Genomic DNA, 21,846 nt, shown 5'->3' on the forward strand with positions numbered 1-21,846 from the left:
TTCTTCTTATCTTCACTAACTATCTTAATAACACAGCAAGTCAGCAACAAGTAATATCTAATACAAATGTATCTATGAATTAAACATTAACTTGGCATCGATTCTACTAAGTAGAATAAAATAAAATAAAAACAAACCTTTGGATGTACGGGAGTTGCCAATGGGATGCCTATCGGTGGGGCTTGGGAAGGCGACGGTCGAAGGCTACGGCCTTGGCGGCGTTCAGGAGCAGGGGGCGCTTCGCGGAAGAAAGAGAGAGAGCGGGCAGAGCGACCTTCGCTCGCAGAGAGGGAGGCCAAAACACGAGCAAGGGTTCGTTGGTGTCGGGGTTGGCCAGTAAGGGCGCTTCGTAGAGGAAAGAGGGAGAGAGTGGAGTGGAGGTCATGAGAGGGAGGCGAAGGGGCGTCGGTGTCGACGTTGGCGTCGAGCGCGTAGGCGGAGGCGGAGGCATCAGCATCGGAGTCGGGGGCGATGGACTCCGACGCCAACGGAGGCAACCGGCGGAGGGGTGTTGGTGTTGGGTTTGTTGGAAGAGAGACGTGACTTCGAGGACGAAGAGAGAGAGAGAGAGAGAGAGAGAGAGAGAGAGAGAGAGAGAGAGAGGACTAGAGTCGCGAGAGGGAGGAGGAGGGGCGTCGGTGTCAGAGTCGGGTTTAGGGGAGGAGGCGGCGTCGGCGTCGGAGTTGAGGGTGACGGAGGCACCCGGCGGAGATGGAGGTGGAGGGCTGTCGGCGTCGCGTTTCACTGGAAGAGAGGCACGACTTCGCGGAGGGGGGAGAGAGAGAGAGCAAAGCGGACATTGCGAGAGGGAGGCGGAGGAGCGTTGGTGGCGTCGGCATCAGGTGGGGGGCAATTGAAGCAACCAGCGGAGCCGGAGGGGCTCAATCTTTATGTTTTCCTCTTAACCCTCCAAAATTTTTCTCCCCGCAACGGAGAACGGTGAGAGAGACAGAGAGGAGAGAGAGGAGAGAGACGATTTGCATAGGAGATCCGAGGAGAGAGCATTAGAGCAGAGCGTGTGTAGAGAGGTGGCCCTGAGGTGGGCCAGGGCCAAGTCCTCCTGCGTGTTGGTTTGAAGAGGAAGTGGAGAAGTGGGCCGACGTGAACCTGACACGGACATGTGTTACGATCTAAATAGTTCATAGTAAAAATTATGTGGCACTTTTAGGGTATGTAATATTTTCTCTCTTTTAAATGCACTTACATTTGTAGTCTTTGGAATGCAGTTCTCATTCCATAATCTAGATATAAATATGATTAAATTATTTCCAAAGAAAAAAATGTTACTATACTCTAGAATGAATGTGAAAAATACAATTTATATCTAGGGAAATGATAGTCATAGTCCCTAAATTTGTCTTGTATGCAATGTCAAATTTAAAAAGTCTAATTCATTTAATGTGGTTGTTGAACTATTCCTTGATGTTTAGTATAGTAATTTGGGCAACCGACACTATGTTATTCATCAAGCTATTTTGCATCTCATGAATAACTCTTGAGTTGATTTTGTATGATTTGTGGAATTCCATATGACTATCCTTGGTCACTCTTCCTGTCATTTACAAGCATATCTTGAGTTTTCATTTTGGTTCTTTGTTCTTTTGTGTAGTATGTTTTGCTGCTGTTACCTTAATTTGCAAGTTATGGTGGGGATTCAATACCATGAACTTTCTTCTTTAAAGTTTTCGATATACCATTTGCTTAGGGAGACATGACAGTGGACTATATCTCTAGTATGTATCCTAATTAAGCAGTTAACTTCTCTGCTGCCTTCTTATCGTTACAAGCTGAAAGCTCGTTATCTAATTGTCAAAGATAAAGCATAAGGAATCATAAGCCATGGCAACAGACTAATTATTATCCATATATTTTCTAATCAGTTGTTGTACTATTGAATATGTGAATCCGGTGCATGCATAGTCTCCTCCCTCACCCCTTTCTAATCCAACTGTTTAAGTATATTTAATTTTTCCAATATTGTCTCGTACAGAAGTTGTCATTGCTTCAGTCTATGGCAGCTCCTCTCCGGCCACGGATTTTAGTTCTTATTGTCTGAAAGTTGGGGCAAATACAATAATGCTAGCATTTATTAGACCTCTACGAACACAAAGTTGCGTGGATGTTAAGCTCATCTCGTCAGAGCTCTTAGGCTGATGACAACAATGGGCTTATCAATTGGGTCTTCGTGATTTCATAATGCTGCGCCCTTTGATTATTGATGAACCGTCTTGGCCTTTTGACAAGACTAGAGATTGACAACCTTCGAATCTTCCATTTGTCATGTTTTTTCATTACCTTTAAATCTTGATAAGAACCTTCTGTCACATATTACTCGACAGTGTTTGCAAAGTCTGTTTCAATCATCTGACATGGCAAACTAGGTGTATCTCTTAGTTTCTCCTACTCGAAAATGTGTTTTTGGGCATATGACCAAGTTTTATTCATAGAACATCACGGCTTCTTAAATAATAATGTGGCATTCCATTTTGCTGCAGGTTGGGAAAGAGAGCTTTTCGATTGAGTTTGACGAGAGCAATTAGGTATGGTATGAAATACTTTCTCTCAAAGCCTGCCCACTTTTTGTCTTTCATTAGTTACCCATATGTACAACTCAGGCAGAAATGCTTTGCTCATCAGTCTAGTAATGTTGTCTGGAAACATTCAGGAGCTTCTTAGCTACCTGTACTTAATGCTGCAAGTTATGTACAAGTATAACATGCTTATGTCCTCATGACAACTTTTTGTCAAATCTGCAATACGTTCTTATGATATCGATTTTTGATACCAGTGTACATCGTCTTCTGTGCAAACACAATATGTAAGCTGATTGAACAACATGAGCTGAAATGCCAACTATATGAATTTGATGGCTTAAATTTGCCTCTACAACTGCAAGTTTATATACATGAGATTCCACTTGAAGATGGACACCAATCTAGACTTTGAAGTAATTATAGCTTCTAAAAATCTGCACTTTTATACATAAGCTAAGTCTATTATGTTGAAATACAGCATACCATGTTAACATTGTTATCAACTAAATTTTGAATCAAGTATAGTTGGGATATAAGTTATGATGAGCAAAATGGTATGCATTAAAAGATACTTTAGTTAGTTAACTTATCACTCAGTTTGACTTTGACCACTCAACTCTAATGCTGACTTTTGTTTCCACTACATAGGAACTCTAATGCTCGATAGCATTTTAGAGAAGATCGACTATTGCAAGTAGCGGTCCATTGAGTTTTTTTTTAGGGGGTGGCTATGTTCCACAGGCTCTTATTTATGCTTGCTTGCTGTCTATTTCATTTCGAAAACAATCCACCATCAACCAGGCTGATTTTTCTACTCATCATGGTCCACTGGCCAAAAGTTCGCAAACAACCTCATCAATCTCAACCCTATCATTGGATTTGCAGTCGATTCTTATCTTGCTTTAGGGGTGAGCATGGTTTTGGGGTAGATAATTGGACCGGTTGAAACTTGTAAGTTCTAGGTTTCAAGATATGTAGGGTGGATTCTAAATTCCAAAAAATGAGAAATCGACGGGTAGGTTCCAAGTTCTTAGTTAAAGAAATCTAGAACCTGAGAACTGGACCGGTGGAAACCAATAAATTCTAGGTTCCAAAATATATAAGATAAGTTTCGGATTTCAAAAAATGAGAAACTTGTTTCAACGGGTAGGTTTTATGTTCTTAGTTGGAAAATCTAAAACTTGGAACCTGTAACCTAAAACCTAAAACAAGTTTTAATGTTTTTATTGATCCATGTCTTCGTGCAATCCTCCAATACTCCATGCCATTCGATGATGACTGTATAATTTGGAAACACTAGTTCGAGTTTCTATTTTATGATTAAAATTTTTACTTTATTAATGTTCATATTTTTTTCGTGGTGTAAATATAAATTGTGATTATAAATTGTAATGTTCAAATAATAATAAAAGTGAAATCTGGATAAACCCTGAAATCGATCTTAGAACCTATGATAGTGTAAGTTTAACGTATAAAATATACATGATAGGTTCCAAGTTCTAAAAAATAAGGAACATATTTTAACAGGTATGTTTCAAGTTTCAGATGGAAACTATAGATTGGAATCTATAGAGAACTGGAATCGCTTACTTCTACCTTGCTTTTACTTTATTGCTCGACTTCTTTACTTTGCTTCCCAATGACAATGCTTCACCTTTGGTGCCTTTTAAATTTGTATACCGGGAGTAACTTGACTGAAAACTCTGCCCTAATGACAATCAAAGTGCTAGAAACCAGAAGAATCTGATTTTGGATTGGGGGTTTCCAGAGGCAATGCCGGAGAAAGTCTGAAAGATCATTCCAACAACTTTTTCTTCCAAATGAGACTACATAGACTTAAGACCTATCCTTGCTTATTCGAGCTTCTCAACTAGATTTCATTTATCATGCCTCGATTCATCCATGGTCCACGCAAGGTGCTGCTGAACATGGATGTGATAAGCCACGAAAACTGGTGTTGGATTGGTGCTGTGGCTAGATGCCTAGATCACTCGCCTCATTAGGGTGCCTGCTCTCGCCAATTTTTGGAATTAGCCCCATATGCTGAAAACACCAGATAGGGCATCCTTCAGCCCATTAACCAATTGTCACATGTCCAGGTGGGACCTAATTTTCCGATCACGACGATTCCGGAGCTAATGATTGTAATAATGCTATTTATTATGGCGATGATATGATTCTGAAGATTATCAATGTTGACGGAGGATCATATCCTTTCGAGTGTTGGTGAAGAAGGGAGGAAACTGCTAAACGGTGCATGTAAACTAAACGGGGAAGCGAGACGGTTGAGCCACTGGGAGCCCCTCCGCCGTCCCGCCCATCTACAAGTCTACCGTCTCCAACGACTTCGACTCCCGTTGCCTCCTCATGGAGCCCAAGGTGCTCTAGCTCCTCACCCCCTCACCTGAATTTCCTCTACATTCACAATGCCTACATGACTCCTCCCACGTCCACATGTCCTCGACCTTTGCAACTCTCCTACCTCCACCGCGCCCTTCCGGTCACCGCCCTCTCCTGGCAGCTCAATGCGCCCCCCTGAGAGCTCAATGTCGCCTGCTCTTCCGAACAGTGTGAGTGGCCCCGCAGAGAACCTACTTGGGAGATTATACACAACAACAGATTTCAAGAAGGAAAGAAAAGAAAGTGAAAACATGGCATTTGAAAGTCGCGAAAAATAACAATTTTTAGAAGATCACAAAAAAAAAAAAGAGCGAAAATTGAGCTTCACTTGAACACGTGGCGATTAACTAATGAACTAGAATATTAGCTAAGAGGCACTACTAGAGCATGCAAATTTAAATGCTCGCCTTTTTATTATTCGTAGCTAAATACTCTGATAGGTTTAAGTTAATGAACTAGCTTGTCATTTTTTTTCAACATGATACGGATTGAACATTTTTTAACATATTTAATATTTTTTTTGATGGCTCAAAAATCCTATACAGCTAGCAGTCAACGAGTAAACCTGGGGATAAGCGGGATGACCAATCACCCCTGACGTCCCACTTAAGACTCAAAGCGATCGAGATTCGAACTCCTCCCCTTCGTGAGGGGTAGAGAGCCCAAATCACCGGGATTCGAACTCCTCTCTTCGTAAGGGGGAGAGAGCTTAAATCATCGTGATCATCAAGGCGATGATTATTTAATATTAAGCTTCAAATGACCTTTTCATTTCTAAAAGCTTTAGGGTATAAATATCCCCCGAGTTAACTCTTCAACACTTAACAACCCCTCAACTCCACTAGCAGCCTCTCGTGGTCTCCAAGGTCCAATTCCCAATTCACGGTCTCCCTGATTCAACTCCTTCCCACGAGACTATAAGCATCAATGGCATGACCGTCACAGCGAACGGACTGGTTGTCTCCATCCTCTGAACGTCGCCCATCCGTTGCTCGAAACTTAATGCTTCGCCCACTCCCCATAACTCCTCTCCAAGATCCCACCGAGCAATACCCGCATCCGAGCCCTTCGCTGCCCCCTGTACCGAAGCACTCACCCAATCTCTTCAACCATCACTCCAGCTTCGAGCTCAACTACAGAAACGTCTGCAACCTCCTCCTCTCCATAACCCGCTCGAGATCGCTCCCGAAAGGCCTCCAACTCCACGCCCATATCGTCAAATCGGGCATCCAGACCATCCCTCTCGTGTCGCACCACCTCATCAACTTCTACTCCAAGTCTCAGCTACCCTTCTGTTCCCGCCAAGTTTTCGATGAGGCTCCGAGGAAATCGGCCACGACTTGGAGCTCGATCATTTCGGCGTTTGCCCAGAACGAGTTTCCGTGGCAGGCCGTCGAGTACTTTCGTGGAATGGTTAGTGGGTGCGTTTTGCCTGACGATCACATATTCCCGAGTGCCACCAAGGCTTGTGCGATTCTGGGTCGGTGTGACGTCGGGAGGTCCGTCCATTCTTTGGCGGTCAAGACCGGGTTTGATGTCGACGTGTTTGTGGGGAGCTCCCTGGTCGATATGTACGCGAAGTGTGGTGAAGTGAGGGATGCGCGGCAGATGTTTGATGAAATGCCTGAGCGGAATGTGGTGTCTTGGAGCGGGATGATTTATGGGTATGCTCAGATGGGAGAGGATGAAGAAGCGTTGGTTTTGTTTAAGCAAGCTCTGCTGGGGGATTTGGACGTTAATGATTTTACTTTCTCGAGTGTTCTTCGTGTTTGCAGTAATTCTACTCTGCTTGAATTGGGGAAGCAGATTCATGGCCTATGTTTCAAGACCAACTATGATTTGTCGAGCTTCGTTGGCAGTTCTCTAATCTCATTATATTCTAAATGTGGGGTCATCAAAGAAGCTTATCAAGTTTTTGGCGAGATACCTGTGAAGAACCTTGGCATGTGGAATGCGATGACGATTGCCTGCGCTCAGCATTCGCACACGCAGAAGGCATTCCAGCTGTTTAAACAGATGGAGAGTTGTGGGATGAAGCCAAATTTCATTTCTTTTCTGAGCATCCTCTATGCTTGCAGTCACGCGGGGCTTGTTAGAGAAGGTGAATACTATTTTGAGCTAATGAAGAAGTATGGCATTGAACCGGGGCATCAACATTATAGTTCAATGGTGGATTTGCTTGGCCGAGCTGGAAAACTGGACGATGCTCTATCTCTAGTCAACAAGATGCCCATTCCGCCTACGCAATCTGTGTGGGGTGCTTTCTTGACCGGTTGCCGTATTCATAATAAAACCGAACTTGCAGCCTTGGCGGCTGATAGGGTCTTGGAACTTGGCTCCGTGAGCTCAGGCCTGCAAGTGTTGTTGTCCAATGCTTATGCAGCTGCTGGAAGATATGAAGAAGCAGCCAAAGCTAGAAAAATGCTCAGAGACCAAGGGGTGAAGAAGGAAACGGGTTTAAGTTGGGTTGAAGAAGGCAACAGAGTCCACACATTCACTTCTGGGGACCAATCTCATGCAAAAGCCAAAGAGATCTATCAGAAACTGGACGAGTTGGGGGAGGAAATGGAGAGGGCCGGTTATGTTGCGGACACGAGCTTCGTGTTGCAAGAGGTGGACCGAGAAGAGAAGAATCGGACTATCCGGTACCACAGCGAGAGGCTCGCCATCACCTTCTGTCTGATCACATTCCCACCGGAGAGGCCGATAAGGGTCATGAAAAACTTGAGAGTGTGCGGGGATTGCCACTCGGCGATCAAGCTCATGTCGAAGTGCACCGGAAGAGCGATCATAGTGAGGGACAATAACCGGTTCCATCGTTTCGAGGACGGCAAATGCTCGTGTGGGGACTACTGGTGATTTAGACAGCAACGAATTAAGTTATAAAAGAAAAGAAAGTAAAGAGCATACTTTTTATTTTTTATTTATTTTTGGGGTAGCGATCATCTCTGGATACAAATTTTCCATTGGATTCAACTGTTTTCTTCCAGTTTTGTTTTGATTTTTCGGGCGACATTGGCCGGTGGGATGGTGGGTTTGGTTGGGATTGGTTAGTTGAGCGGGTTGACTTTCGATTCGGACCAGGTGGGAAGCTTCGGTAAAGGGTTAGATGCTGTCGGACCGGTCGGTATGATAGCGGGGTTTGTTGTCACTTGTCCATCTCCCACTGTCCAGTCATTGGCTCATTGCGGTTTCGTCCTTCTTTGTGTTTCCTCTCGAATGCTTTGCGAGCACTCATTTTTCTGGTCCGTGCGAAGGAACGAAAGATCTTTGGGCCCATTCAATTCGAGTAAACTAAATGCATGCTGCTTTCAACAGAAGAAAAGTCAGACTAGCACAAGAAACTCTACTTTTTGTGCGTGGCTAAATCAGAACCATGAAGCTGTTCAAAAAATCAGAACCATGAAGTCAAAGCCTAAAAATGATAAGAAGAATAAGAAGAATCTGAACTATGAATGCTTTCAAATTACTAATGAATATCATATCGCACACCGTACTTTGACATTCTTAATATTCTTTTAAAGAATTAAATAGAATTCTAATAAGTCAGATAGATATGTAGAGTCACTTTAATAAGATCATATTCGTTAAACCTTTCTTTTTCCTTTTTTAATATCTTTTTATGCAACGTATTAATACGACGGACGATGAAGCTCGAGGTTCTATTATGGTGAAACTTGGAATTCGAAAGCTTGTCCAAAAGGAAAATGACGGAAAATACTTCAAAGCTTTTCTTTTTTAAATTTCTGGGGCAACTTATTAAAATCAATTACTAGGTTCTATATAGTGGCCGGAAAGTGTAACCTCCTGGTGAATCTCAGTAAATAGTAGATACCTCGTGCTCAATATGTGCCATCTAATCATTCGTTTTCAGTTAAAACGACTAAACGAGTGTATATAAATATATCCAAAAAGAGAGAAAAAGCCAAAAAAAGGAGTCTCTCCTTTCCCTGGGAAGATCGCGCCCCGTCTTCTTCAATCCGCCCTACCAACTTGTCCGAACCTCTCTCTCTCTCTCTCTCTCTCTCTCTAGCGTTCTCGAGTCCGGCGTCATTCGGTCGGAACTCCGTCCGTTCGCCGCCTCTGTGCGGCGATCTCCTCCTGGCGGTTCCGGCGAGAAGCCTGCTTGCGTGGGGAATCCGGTCGGCGAGCTCGATCGCGTCGCGCGGGGCCCCCCGGCTTCTGGATGAAATCCGAGGACCCCCGCCGATCCCGATGGTGGATTTGTGCTGCCCCCTCCGAGGCGCGTGCGAGCGGTGCTATATCTGGTTCCCCTGCCTCGCCGATCCCGGTATCCGCTCTCTCTCTCTCTCTCTCTCTCTCTCTTTCGTGACGAAGGAAATCTGGTCGTGTGTTCACACGAGGTTCTTGCAATGCGTGCATTTGCTTTGGCGAGCTTGAACGCATCGTGAGCTTTCGTTTTTTCACAGTTTTTTTTGGGTTGTATGCGGAAGTTGTTGTTTTTAATTTTCTCGCGAAACCGCGGGGATGCGAATGCGTTTATGCTCGGTGGTGCTGCGCCTTCTCGTTTCAATCTTAGTATCCCTCTTTGCTGAAACTGACTCTGGCAAGATGGAAATCGTTTCAGCTCGGAGGTCGTCGTTGCTGTTGAAGGTGGCGCTGGTGGTGCTGCATCTTGTCTACGCGGGCGTCGTCTTTCTGTTTGATAGGGATTTGATAGAGAAAGCACGGAAGGAGCCCTGGTACGTCGATGTCGCTCTTGGGTTAGCTCGAAACTAGCTTTTGTTCGTACAGTGTCGTGGTGGAAGTAGTAGAACGTGCTGGGTTAATTTGGTCGCCGTTAAAGATCATGGAGGTTTTATCCCCCGCATCAGCTGGGTTCTTTTGGATTTTCAAGTGATGACTTTTTTTGCCATTGTCTGTATACTGCCCTCTTCGGATACAACTTACGAATAAACCCTTTCGAGTGTGGTCTCAGGCGAGATTGCATCTTTAGCTTCAATGAGATAACTGAGAGAGGAGACTGAAGCTTATCACTAGCGTTTAGCACCAATGCCAAATATTTGGTGAAAAATGAAATTAAAAGGACAGTCTTCATTTCTTGAGAGTCAATATGTTCTTCACCATGATGGGCTATGTAGAGCATGTATTTCAGTTAACTTATCATCTCTGATAGTGGGGTTAGTTGATTTCATATGGTTTGTGTAGTACTTTTTTGACCTTTTCCTTTGACCTTATCTGACTCTCTTGTTATCCAGGTATATTGCTTTATATCTACTTCTCTTTGTGGCAACTTTGATTCAGTACTTCGTGACAGCTTGCTCTTCTCCTGGGTAATCAATAAATGCACTCAGTAGTGACTTAAATTGGCCATTTTGAACAAATAGTGACTGTCCACTTTTCTTCTGATAGATATGCCTGATTCTTTCAATATTTTTATGCTTCTAGATATGTTCTTGATGTGATGAGAGCTGTCAATGAAGCAAATGCCATGTTCACAAGTCGCTTCAAGGTGAGTAGTAATCCATTGTTCCATTCCTCGATGATCACCATTGTGGCTTCATTGTTTAATTTTTTTTAATCTTTGTATTTCCATGCAAATGTTTAAGCAAAGACAAACTGCTTCTAGCAAAAATGGGGGCTTTGTAGTTTCATCGGATGGTGATCAGTTGGGGAGAAATTTGTTAGGAAGTAATTCCACATCTTGGTCAAAGATGGTGATGGACTTGTATCCCCTCGGGATGTCTACAAGGTAGTGTATCATCAATTGCAGCTTCTTTGATTCTTCCAATAAAAGTGTAATCATCCACAAGATACTTGTTTCTGTGTTTCAAATTGGTATCCTTTCTGTTACCTATTGGTTATTTCAGTCATTGTATGCATGTGGTAGTCTCTTAGTTTTTAATTTTTGTCTCTGGGATTGAGTTCAATCCACTTTTATACTTTATGTATTAGCATTGGTAGCTGTGGCATTAAAGATCAAGAGAAGAAATAATTGAGTTGTAGGTGGTGCTTATTATGCCTATTCCCTCCAAGTTATAACAAGTTGTATCTTTGTCTAACTTGATTTCAGATATAAGTGGACTCTATCCTTTCATTGGTTGTTTGACTTACAACAGTTGCATGCAAAGTAATTGATGTTTCCTGTTTGTCCAGTCATGAGATAGTGGACAAAAGTTTCTTTAGAAGATAACAAGGGAAAATATTCCTGCCACATTAGTGGAGAGAGTTATCAAATGATGTATTCAGTATTGTGTTGCGTTTCATGGGTGTATGTGCAGAGAAAACATAAGCTTCGATGCTGGTATTTTTTGGCAAGAACTAGCTTAACTCAATGTTTCTTTGTCTTGCAGAACTTTAACTTGTTCCTACTGTAATGTTGAGCAGGTAAGTGATTTGTCAAAAGCTTATCTTTTCAGATGCATGAGATTTAAAGTATGTCTGAGTATGTTAATGAAATATGGGGCTTTTCTGTACTCTGGATGGTTTTTGTCAGCATACACCTTCTGGAGAGGATATAGATATTTTACTGATGTTGAGTTCATTGGACTTCCAATATCTATGAGCATCATATGCATGCAAGGTCTGCTTTAAAGTAATAGCACATATGAACAGCTGTACTTGTATGTTGTCATGCTGCATGCTAGTCATCCTAATAATGCCATAATTTGTTAGATGGGATATTTATGCAGATGAACTGTAAATCTTTGCTAATTCACCTTTTTTGCAAGGCTGATCCCCTGAATTTTCTAATTGGATGTATATGTTGAAACCTAAGATACTAGGTGGAATAAGAATAACAATGCTTTTGCCTAACAAACTTTGAGAAAGCTTTCTTTTCAACTTTTCCTTTCCATATACTTCTTTGAGATGAGAACCACCTTATGGGAAAATCCCGACCATACTTACCTCAAAGTTTCACTGAATATGTTCCTTTAGAATCTCAAATACTTCATTTAGGGCGTGTTGGTGTGGCTACTATTATTTTGGTTTAACCGTGGCTTATGACTTTCGGTCGTGCACTTCTTACATTTTGTACTTGATGTAATTAAGTTGTTGTTCTATATGATTTCTGGTTGAAAGCCAAGACCTCTTCTATATGATTTCTGGTTGAAAGCCAAGACCTCTACCTAAAACCTTTTAGTTTTGGTTTCCTTTTTCTTTTTCTTTTTTTCTTTTTTGGGGGTGGAGAGAGGAGGAGAGAAAAGGGAGGGGGGTTTGTTTTGCTGATGCAGAAATTTTGATGGGAGGAAACTAAGTGGTGGAGCTGAAATGATTGTTGTCTCCTTTTGTGGCCATTATGGGTTGATGAAGTAATACTAGTTCCAATTTGTTGTTGTCAATTAATGTTTTTGCAGCCACCACGAGCAAAGCATTGTCATGATTGTGATAGGTGTGTTCTTCAGTTTGATCACCATTGTGTCTGGCTAGGAACCTGCATTGGGCAGGGAAATCATTGTCGATTTTGGTACGTTGAAATTCCATCTACCTTACATGTGACCTGCACTGTATGTGTTCCTGATTTATAAGATATGTACTTTAACGTAGCATACCCATATAAAGTTGGATGGTCATTAGGAAAATAATGGATTCTCCGCTTTCAATGCAAAGATCACATGTTAATGTTTGATCCTAAATTAATTAATTGTTTGCCATTATGTTTATATGACTGGTAGTCTCTTCTAGCTATTTGCTCAAGTATTCTGTGTGTTTTATCATGAAGAAAATGCATTTTCAAAACTTCCGTTTCCAGTTCTATGTCTGAATGTTTTTTCCCGTGGCCCTGAATTAGTCTCTTTACAAATCACCGAAGTATGAACTAAGAAAAGAGCAGATACTGGGTTGGAGGACATGTCTCCAGCTAGCTTTAACGTCTCAAAAGATATTTTATTTAGGAATAAATGGTTTCCAAAATCTTTATTAGGGAATGAAAATGACTATTCTAGTCACTTTTTTTTTATATTGCCACTTTTTGTCTGATTTGTCCCTTGTACTTATGCTATCAAGGGAGCCAATCTATTAGGTTGACCATGCGTCCCCCTACAATCGCATGTAGCAGTATTTCTTGATATAATTGCCCGTTAATTAATGGCCCTTCTACTATACTGTTAAATTTTTTTATATCAGGTGGTATATTTGCGAAGAGACTGCATTATGCATTTGGACTGTGATCTTGTACATTACATACTTGACAGCTGACATATCAAGGGCTTGGTAAGTTATATCAGATCCTTCATTCTTTCAAGGAAGTTGCAGTAGATATTAGCTAGGTGAAAATATATTTTGATCCCATCAAATAATGCTTGGCTCAAAAAGAAGAGATGGTTAGTTTGTTTAAATAATTCCAAAGGCTTCTTATAACGCAAGTTTTGATTGCAATTTCATCCTTTTCTATTTGGAACTTAGCTAGTTTCAAACTTTGATCTTATTGTCAGGTGGAAGGATGCAGTCATGATCTTGCTGTTGATTTTTCTGTCAATTTCCTTGATTTTCTTGTTCCTCCTGTTGCTCTTCCATAGGTATGACATGTCATATATCTCTACGTTGTCAGAATTTTTTTCAAATGTGCATTTCCCTGAATGAGCTGTCTACTTTTTCATGCATTCAATCATATGAGGTCATACGCGCTACATTCCTATTGTCACTGCTCTACCAAGTTGTTTGGGTCATCGGGTGCCTTCGTGTGTGCTTATTGGGGCTCAACTTTGACCATATTCAATAATTCAGTTAACCTTCTTTGAGTGTGTGTCCAGCTTTTGGAGCATCATTTGACACTTATCAGTCTGTTTGGCTATTTCTCTGTTTGAATTGGAATTTTAGATCTGTCTCTCTGGTGTCAAGTGCTACATCTAAGTTCCAATGTGAAAGGTCAGTAGGGCTGCCTTCTTCCTGCTGTCTTGACTAGCAGGCCACTTAACTCCCATATGAGATTGCTCTTCCCAATGGCTGTGGGATTGAACACCTGGTCTTTTGAACTCTACTTACTCTACGAAAGAACATGAATATACAGTGACGAAAACTTCCTAGAGGTGGACATCCTAGAGGTAGGGATTTTCAGTTTTTATCTTACTTAGTGAGCCTGGGTAGATCAAGGCTCCAGTAGACTGCAGTTTGGTTGGCTTTGTTCTGGGCTGAAGTGCTAATCTTCAGTATGGAGAAATAAGGGAGGGAGGGAGAATTGTCAAGGGAGGGAGAAAGGGACCCTCGGCTAATTTTAGAAATTAGTCGATATAGTTGAACTGTAATAAAAATTGTCACAAAGCGATTGCTTTAAATTTCTTTCGATATGACTTGCTGGGGGGAGAGAGGGTCCCTCGGCTAATTTGAGAAATTAGCGAATATAGCTGGACTGTAAGGAAAATTGTCACAAAGTGATTGCTTTAAAATTCTTTCAATATGATTTGCTGGGTTATGTGTTTTTGAAAGGTTTTGGTCTTAATGTTTATGCTCTTTTGTTTGTTTAAGCATTGATTAGAGATTGCCACTCTTATTTCATTTTCACTGCAGCTACCTTGTTCTGACGAATCAGACCACCTATGAGCTTGTAAGGCGCAGACGTATACCATATCTTAGGTTGGTACACTAAAATGTGTTGCTGTTGTATCTGTCATCTGCAATGTACATAGATTTACATTTTAAAAAAGAATCAGAAGCACTAAAGCAACTATTTGCACACAAGTGAGGATTTTCTGCCTTTTTTTTTGGGGGGGGGGTAACATCTACTGAATGCTGCTGCAGCTTTGTTCTTTAACACATAGTCATTCTGAAGATACTTTGTATCATAGGCATGATGCACCTTCACCAAGAGTGTTCAATTGGACATTTTTTATAGGCCTACAGCAATACCAACTTCTGTTTGAAAAGACGCAAAACGTACTTGGAATCATATAATATAAGCATGATCCTTTCTTTTGACTAACTATCCATGAGAATGGGCTTGGTTAAACATGCAAGTGCAAAATACTGAATGCTACATTTGACCCTAGCTTAGCTAGATAGGTAGAGGAGGTTTTCTTCATGTCAATGTTCTAGCTATTTCTTCTTGGCCATCAATATACCAGCTTCTTTATGCAATTCTCATGCAATCTGCAGGGGTATTCCCGAAAGAGTTTATCCTTTCAGTAAAGGCGCTTGCCGAAATTTGTACCACTTTTGTTGTGCCAGAGGCAGTATATATGATCTAGAACGGCTGCCCACAGCACAGGAACTGGAAGAGAAGTCAAAGCCATTTACCTGTTTGGATGCTCTTACCTGTCGCTGCTGCTGCTGAGATTAGAGATCTTGTGACTGTTTTCTCAAATTTTTGCCCTTAAGGTATATAAAGAGTTTGGCTTGGAGGTATATTGGTGTTAATTTTATTTATCATGAGATGCGACGGCATAGGAACGGCAGTTTTATTTGTTTCTTGAGTTTTTCTTGTCAAGATCCAACTCTGTCAGATTGTATGCCTTGTTATTCTGGTGGAAGTGTTAAGAATTATTCATCAATCTTGCACTAATTTTGAAGCTTACTTCCAAACTTATATTCATGATTGTTTGTGATTTTGGTTGACTGTTGTAATTCTCATCCAAACCAAATGTTAGAATGAGCAATTTTTTGGCTTGCCCTAATTTCCTTTGGTATACTGCTTGGATGAATGTTGAAACCAGAATCCTTTACCATGTATGTGATCGCCTTATTCCAATTAATGAAATTTATGTATAGTAGGAGTTTCTTGTACCAATATATGAGCTGAAACTTCGTAGCAAGTGCTAGATAAACAGAGCATGGAAGGCAGACCTTTGTCTCTCCTCTTATTGTTATTGTTGAGAAGGCAGGAGGGATATCAGTTTGTTGTTTGTCGAAGAACTGGTGTAAAAAATTTCCTGATCAATTTTGTTGAGCTTCTCAAGAATGTGATTGCCACGGAATCACTGCTGACTGGTTCAGGTGGAGATTCTGTGTCGCTGCTAAATTACCGTTTGTGCTGTACTTGAAATTGTACGAAAGTGTTTGTACTTTGCCCTCGTCTTTTGGTCTGTCATAGGATTCGCTCCAGGGTCCCGCCTACATCGTTATGGACAGACCCGTTTAGCTTGCTACTTGCTTTGCATGGACTTCCCTTGGTGTTGACCAAAAAGTCATTCTTCAGATCTTTATCAATTAATTCTTTTCAATTTAAATCTAGTACTCACCCAGAAAAACGAGCAGGAGAATGCTCGTGACAGAAGTAGCCTTTACGGGACACTCCCCTCCCACATGATCTAAAGTTTGTGTTCCTAGGATTTCATGCGATGTTTGTGAATGCTCGTAGGGGTGGATTGTCGCTCCCTAAATCGCCTCCGAGAGAGCTACTACATTTATTAGCCGGCAAGCATGCTTGCCGATGCACTAGCGTTTGCTGTTTATTAGACGTTTCGGCTGAAATAATTCACCAACATCGCATTTTCCAATTCCTATCCTTACCAGGTGTGAAATTTGACTTTAACGCCCTATATGTCTCTAGTTTCCTGATGAGTTCAGGGTGCACACAGATTGTAAATCTAGCTGCACATGTTGTACAGCTTCTGCAAGCTTCATCGAGATAATAGAATGGTCAATATCCTTTATTTAGTCTTTTCTTGTGTGGATAAAAACCTAGCAGTACATCTCAGCTTATTGATCACCAGTACGTGAGCAATGATTTGATTTAGTAATAGAACTAGGCAAATGGCTGTTGGGTGTAGCAGTCCAGATTGTTGCCATATCCCACTGTCAGCAAGTCACAGTACCTCTTGTAGAACCCAATCCGGTCCTCCACCTGCGCGTTCGAGCCCTTCCCACACTCGATCCCGCCGTTGATAATGTTGGTGATGACCCCATACCCAGGGACCCGGCCAGCTGCGGTGTCTGCAGCGGACGGCTGCCACTGGCCGGTGACGACATCGTGGCACGAGGGCTTTGGTGACTGCGGCGTCATCCAGAACCAGAGGGCTGTCTTGAATGAGATGACGGGGTCAGTCGCAACCGCGTCCGGGTTGTTCAGGAGGTCAGAGTTGATGGCTTGCCCCGCCGGCCCGTAGTTGTAGTTGCTGGGAAAATCGCAAACAACCAATACATCAAAATTTGAGAAAACCAATCTGTCTTAAACCCGAAGCTACACCGACCATATTAGTGCCGTGACAATGAATTTAGAGACTACCATACATAATTAAATGAAAGGTTGATTTTATGTAACTTACTAAGAGATTTGGATGGGCCCACGTCCATAGTATTTCTTGCCAGGAGCACAAGGCCATTGCTGGTTGGCAACGCAGTAGTCTCCAGGATTGCCTTGCTCTTGCAAGAAGCAATATCCCCATGCATATGGACCGTCCGGCGCACTTGCCCATCCGCCTACAAAATAATTTGGTCGATCATTGCGAATCCATGCATTGTTCAATGGAAAACCATCTGTTTTTGCCAATGAACTAGGCTTCGATAACGCACGGCAAACTACCTAGTAATGACTAGAAACTGAAGTGATCAGTTGAGGACAAAAACCTGTAGTTTCGTGTGATGTCTGAGCCAAGAACGCTGCGATCTCTCGCTTCCTCGTGTCAGTGTCGCCTGTCGTCCCAAACCCGCCGAACGACTGCGCAGCCGTGATGAAGGCGTCATAGGTGTAGAACCCATTGCCGGGGCAACTCCGTCGTTGCGATGCTTCAGCATCTCGTTAAACAGGTCCTGACTGATCAAGCTGCCAATGTCCCCACTCTGAGCGGCGGCTCCGAGCACCGAGGCCAGGAGGAGCAACGGTATTAAGGACCCGAACCTCATTTTCTGCGAAATTGTGTGTTTGTGCTAAGGTAGTTCGTTTGTGGTTGGAGTTGGAGGTCCGTGTTGGTGGCTATTTATAGGAACTGAGAAGAGAGAGAGGGAGTTTAGGATTTGACAATTCAACTGACTGAAGCTAGTGACGGTCTTCCTCATACATCCAATGTTGACATTTTGTGCACAGACGCGGAGGCTTGTCCATGCCGTGCGCCATCGACCTTCTTTTACACCGCCTGTCACGGCAACGCGAAGACTCATTCAATCTTCTTCGAGAATGTCACGTAGTGATATTTCTTATTTATGTATATAAGCGATATTTTAGAAGAATTAAACGGTTTACTTACAATTTCCAAATGACTTATCGGAGCAAACCAACAGTGCTAGAGCGGACTCGAATTTAAAGGATTTTAGATAGATTTATTTGTGAAGAATCTATATTTCTACTGTAACTTTAGCATATACTCCATCGATCCATTTCACATGCAAAATAATGGTGAAAATGAATAAAAATTCAGATTTATGTAGTTCAATAGAGGGCAAGTGGGTCTAATATTTTGGTTAAGTTGAGTCATTTCATTGCTTTGGTTTTGGTAAGACTTTTTTTTGGGGGGGAAGGGGGGATAAGGTTCGAATTGGGAGGTCAATCCTTCCAGTGAACTGACCATACCCCAAATCGACACGGCTGAACAAGTACAGCATACCAAAGCGCGTGAGATTTCAATAATTTATTTGCGGATTGGACATCAATCGTAAACATCCGAGGCGAATGGATCCATTTACTGTTTCAAAACAAAATGATGCAGATCAAGTCGTATGCCTAATGGAATTTAACCTTACGATGACTCGACGACATGAATTCGTTCAGTCAAAGAAAACCGTCTTCGTTCAATTCAATTCAATTCAAGACCTCGCAGAAATACCAATCGCGTGGGACACTTCTCAGTCTTTATAGCCTTGATTGGAGGAGGAAACTGTCGATCGAGTAATTGAGCACTTCTGAATTTTAACCCTAGGCCATGATTTCATAGTAGATACCCTATGGATCGGCGGTCTTATTCGTGTAATTCTTTTGAACCGACCCGAATTGTTTAGTCTAGTTTAATCACAGCCGAGTCTCTTGAGCATTATTCTGTCGTCGGCTGTCAAAAGCTTCTACAAAACGAATTCATTAAAGGGTGTTGAAGCTCCCATCAAACTAATTCATCCTGTTTTCAATGCCCAAATCTCAGATGTATCGCCTCGTCTTTTCATGTACAATCTTAGTCAATGATCCGAAAATGTTATATACCGAGGCTACCATATGTCGATGCCACTAATTAAAATGAGCTGATTATTGGTTCTTAAAAGAGATCATCACCTTATCTTAAAAGTGGAAAATTCAAGATTACGTCGTGCTATAGACCGTAGGTCCGTATGAGGAAAGTAATCCATGGTATGGTTCGGATTAGGTTGGATTTACTAATTTTTTTGGTCAAATATGTACTGAAAATTGAATTTTTGTTGTCGGCCAAATATAACGGTCATAGATGATGCTATTTCGGCCTACTAAATTAAGCTTGACGAATGTAATAGGCCTGCACCAAGCAACCGATGAACCTATCTTTGGGCCCGTGCCAGAATTCAAATCACTTTTTGTAATAACCTCATCTTTTGTCCCACATCGCCTAGGGAGGGAGATATTGGTTAGTTTATAAGGCTTTGGTTCCTCTAACCTGTCTAACGCGTTTTAAAGCCGTGAGGGAAAAGACCGTGATTGATGGCGCACAGTGGGGCCCGGGATGTTACAAGTGGTATCAGAGCCGATTCCCGACCGCGTGTGGGACCACAGCTTTACGCCTGTGGGGCCATAGCGGCCCCCGCGTGTGGGACCACAGCTTTACGCCTGTGGGGCCATAGCGGCCCGGGATGTTACAAGTGGTATAAGAGCCGACTCCCGGCCGCGTGTGGGACCACAGCTTGAATGCTATTCTGACCCCTGTGGGGCCATAGCGGCCTAGAGAGGGAGATCTTGGTCAGCTTATAAGGCTTGTGGCCTAGAGAATGCTGTTCTGACCCCTGTGGGGCCATAGCGGCCTAGAGAGGGAGATCTTGGTCAGCTTATAAGGCTTGGGTCCGGGATGTTACACTTTTCATTTTCTAAGTGCAATATCACGTGGCTGGATGATGCTATTTCGGCCTAATAAATTAAGCTTATCTGGATGGTAGTCTCTTCTAGCTATTTGCTCAAGTACTCTGTGTGTTTTATCATGGAGAAAATGCATTTTCAAAACTTTTGTTTCCAGTTCTATGTCTGGATGTTCTTTCCTGTGGCCCCGAATTTGTCTCTTTATAAATCACGCAAGTATGAACTAGGAAAAGAGCAGATACTGGGTTAGAAGACATGTCTCCAGCAAACTTTAACGTCTCAAAAGATATTTTATTTAGGAATAAATGGTTTCCAAAATGTTTATTAGGAAATGAAAATGACTATTCTAGTCACTTTTTTTATATATTGCTACTTTTTGTCTGATTTGTCCCTCAATACTTATGCTATCAAGAGATACAATCTATTAGGTTGACCATCCATTCCCCTACAATCGCTTGTAGCAGTATTTCTTAATATAATTGCCTATTAATTAATGGCACTTCTACTATGCTGTTAAAATTTCTTATATCAGGTGGTATATCTGTGAAGAGACTGCATTATGCATTTGGACTGGGATCTTGTACATTACATACTTGACAGCTGACGTATCAAGGGCTTGGTGAGTAATATCAGATCCTTCATTCATTCAAGGAAGTTGCAGTAGTTTTAGCTAGGTGAAGATATTTTTGATTCCATCAAATAATGCTTTTCTCAATAAGAAGAGATGGTTAGTTTGTTTAAAGAAATCAAAAGGCTTCTTGTAACGCAATTTTGATTGCAATTTCATCCTTTCTCCATTTGGAACTCAGCTAATTTCTAACTTTGATGTTATTGTCAGGTGGCCAGTCATGAGATTGCTGTTGATTTTTCTGTCATTTTCATTGATTTTCTTGTTCCTCCTGTTGCTCTTCCATAGGTATGACAGGTCATTTATCTCAACCCAGAAGTTTTTCCAATGCGCATATCCCAGAATGGATGTCTACTTTTCCATGCATTCAATCAGATAAGGTCATACATGCTACATTCCTTATGTCACTGCTCTACTTGGTTGTTTGGGTCATCATGTGCCATCTTGTGTGCTTACTGGGTTTTAAGGTGGCTGCCTTCCGTGTGTGCTTATTGGGTCTTAACTTCGACCATATTCCATAATTCAGTTAACCTTCGTTGAGTGTGTGTCCAACTTTTGGAATGTCATTAGACACTCATCGATCTGTTTGGCCATCTCTCCGTTTGAATTGGAATTTTAGAGCTGTCTCTCTGGTGTCGAGTGCTACATCTGAGTTCCAGTGTGAAAGGCAAAAAGGGCTGGCTTATTCCTGCTGTCTTGACTAGCAGGCCAGTTATCTCCCATATCTTCCCAACAGCAGTGGGACTGAACACCTGCTCTTCTGAACTCTTTTTACTCTACAAACGAACACGAATATATAGTGATAAAAAATTCCTAGAAGTGGACATTCGAGAGGTAGGGATTTTCAGTTTTTATCTCGTAGCTTACTCAGTGAGCCTTGGTAGACGCAGGCTCCAGTAGACCACAGTTTGGTTGGCTTTGTTCTGGGCTGAAGTGCTAGTCTTCAGTATGGGGAATTAAGAGAGGAAGCGAGGAAGAAAATAGCCGGACTGTAAGCAAAATTGTCAAGGGAGGGAGGGAGGGACCCTCGGCTAATTTGAGAAATTAGTGAATATAGCTGGACTGAAAGGAAAATTATCACAAAGTGATTATTTTAAATTTCTTTCAATATGACTTGCTGGAGGGAGGGAGGGAACCTTGGCTAATTTGAGAAATTAATCAATATAGTTGGACTCTAGGTAAAATTGTCACATAGTGATTGCTTTAAATTTTTTTTTCGATATGACTTGCTGGGTTATGTAATTTTAAAAGGTTTTGATCTTAATTTTTATGCTCTTTTATTTGTTAAAGCATTGATTAGAGATTGCCACTCTTATTTCAATTTCTCTGCAGCTACCTTGTTCTGACGAATCAGACCATCTATGAGCTTGTAAGGCGCAGACGTACACCATATCTTAGTTTGGTGCACTAATATGTATTGCTAT

At 41.9% G+C, this 21,846-nt stretch overlaps 3 protein-coding genes across 4 annotated transcripts; 2 read left to right on the forward strand and 1 right to left on the reverse strand.

Moving 5' to 3' along the window:
- Positions 1 to 5,771: 5,771 nt before the first annotated feature.
- Positions 5,772 to 8,132, forward strand: LOC104422821 (putative pentatricopeptide repeat-containing protein At5g52630). Its single transcript, XM_010035258.3, has one exon. The coding sequence runs from the start codon at positions 5,937 to 5,939 to the stop codon at positions 7,791 to 7,793; it is 1,857 nt and encodes a 618-aa protein (XP_010033560.2). The 5' UTR covers positions 5,772 to 5,936; the 3' UTR covers positions 7,794 to 8,132.
- A 729-nt stretch (positions 8,133 to 8,861) lies between these two features.
- Positions 8,862 to 15,439, forward strand: LOC104422824 (protein S-acyltransferase 10). 2 transcript variants are annotated; one of them, XM_010035260.3, is made up of 11 exons: positions 8,865 to 9,225; positions 9,523 to 9,637; positions 10,154 to 10,228; positions 10,344 to 10,407; positions 10,505 to 10,647; positions 11,249 to 11,282; positions 12,254 to 12,363; positions 13,023 to 13,109; positions 13,331 to 13,414; positions 14,403 to 14,468; positions 14,988 to 15,439. In XM_010035260.3, the coding sequence occupies exons 1-11, from the start codon at positions 9,150 to 9,152 to the stop codon at positions 15,163 to 15,165; spliced, it is 1,032 nt and encodes a 343-aa protein (XP_010033562.1). In that variant the 5' UTR covers positions 8,865 to 9,149; the 3' UTR covers positions 15,166 to 15,439. The 2 variants fall into 2 exon arrangements, with proteins under 2 accessions (XP_018719782.1, XP_010033562.1); XM_018864237.2 differs by lacking the exons at positions 14,403 to 14,468; positions 14,988 to 15,439 and adding an exon at positions 13,716 to 14,396 and having other exon boundaries at positions 8,862 to 9,225.
- Positions 15,440 to 16,459: 1,020 nt separating this feature from the next.
- LOC104422823 (basic endochitinase) lies at positions 16,460 to 17,730 on the reverse strand. Its single transcript, XM_039303288.1, is given in 4 exon segments — positions 16,460 to 16,945; positions 17,096 to 17,249; positions 17,397 to 17,543; positions 17,546 to 17,730. Coding segments are annotated over 4 exon segments (798 nt in total). The 5' UTR covers positions 17,673 to 17,730; the 3' UTR covers positions 16,460 to 16,575.
- Positions 17,731 to 21,846: the final 4,116 nt, after the last annotated feature.

Source organism: Eucalyptus grandis, chromosome 10 (assembly GCF_016545825.1).
Source record: "Eucalyptus grandis isolate ANBG69807.140 chromosome 10, ASM1654582v1, whole genome shotgun sequence".
Classification (NCBI taxonomy): Eukaryota; Viridiplantae; Streptophyta; class Magnoliopsida; order Myrtales; family Myrtaceae; genus Eucalyptus; species Eucalyptus grandis.

What these genes read in the sequence shown, in the direction of transcription:
- LOC104422821 (XM_010035258.3), top strand. Translation starts at nt 5,937, where the DNA reads ATGCTTCGCCCACTCCCCATAACTCCTCTCCAAGATCCCACCGAGCAA.
- LOC104422824 (XM_010035260.3), top strand. Translation starts at nt 9,150, where the DNA reads ATGGTGGATTTGTGCTGCCCCCTCCGAGGCGCGTGCGAGCGGTGCTAT. An exon ending in CCCCTGCCTCGCCGATCCCG is followed by an intron (nt 9,226 to 9,522) that starts GTATCCGCTCTC and finishes AAATCGTTTCAG; the next exon opens with CTCGGAGGTCGTCGTTGCTG. An exon ending in TGTTCACAAGTCGCTTCAAG is followed by an intron (nt 10,408 to 10,504) that starts GTGAGTAGTAAT and finishes CAAATGTTTAAG; the next exon opens with CAAAGACAAACTGCTTCTAG.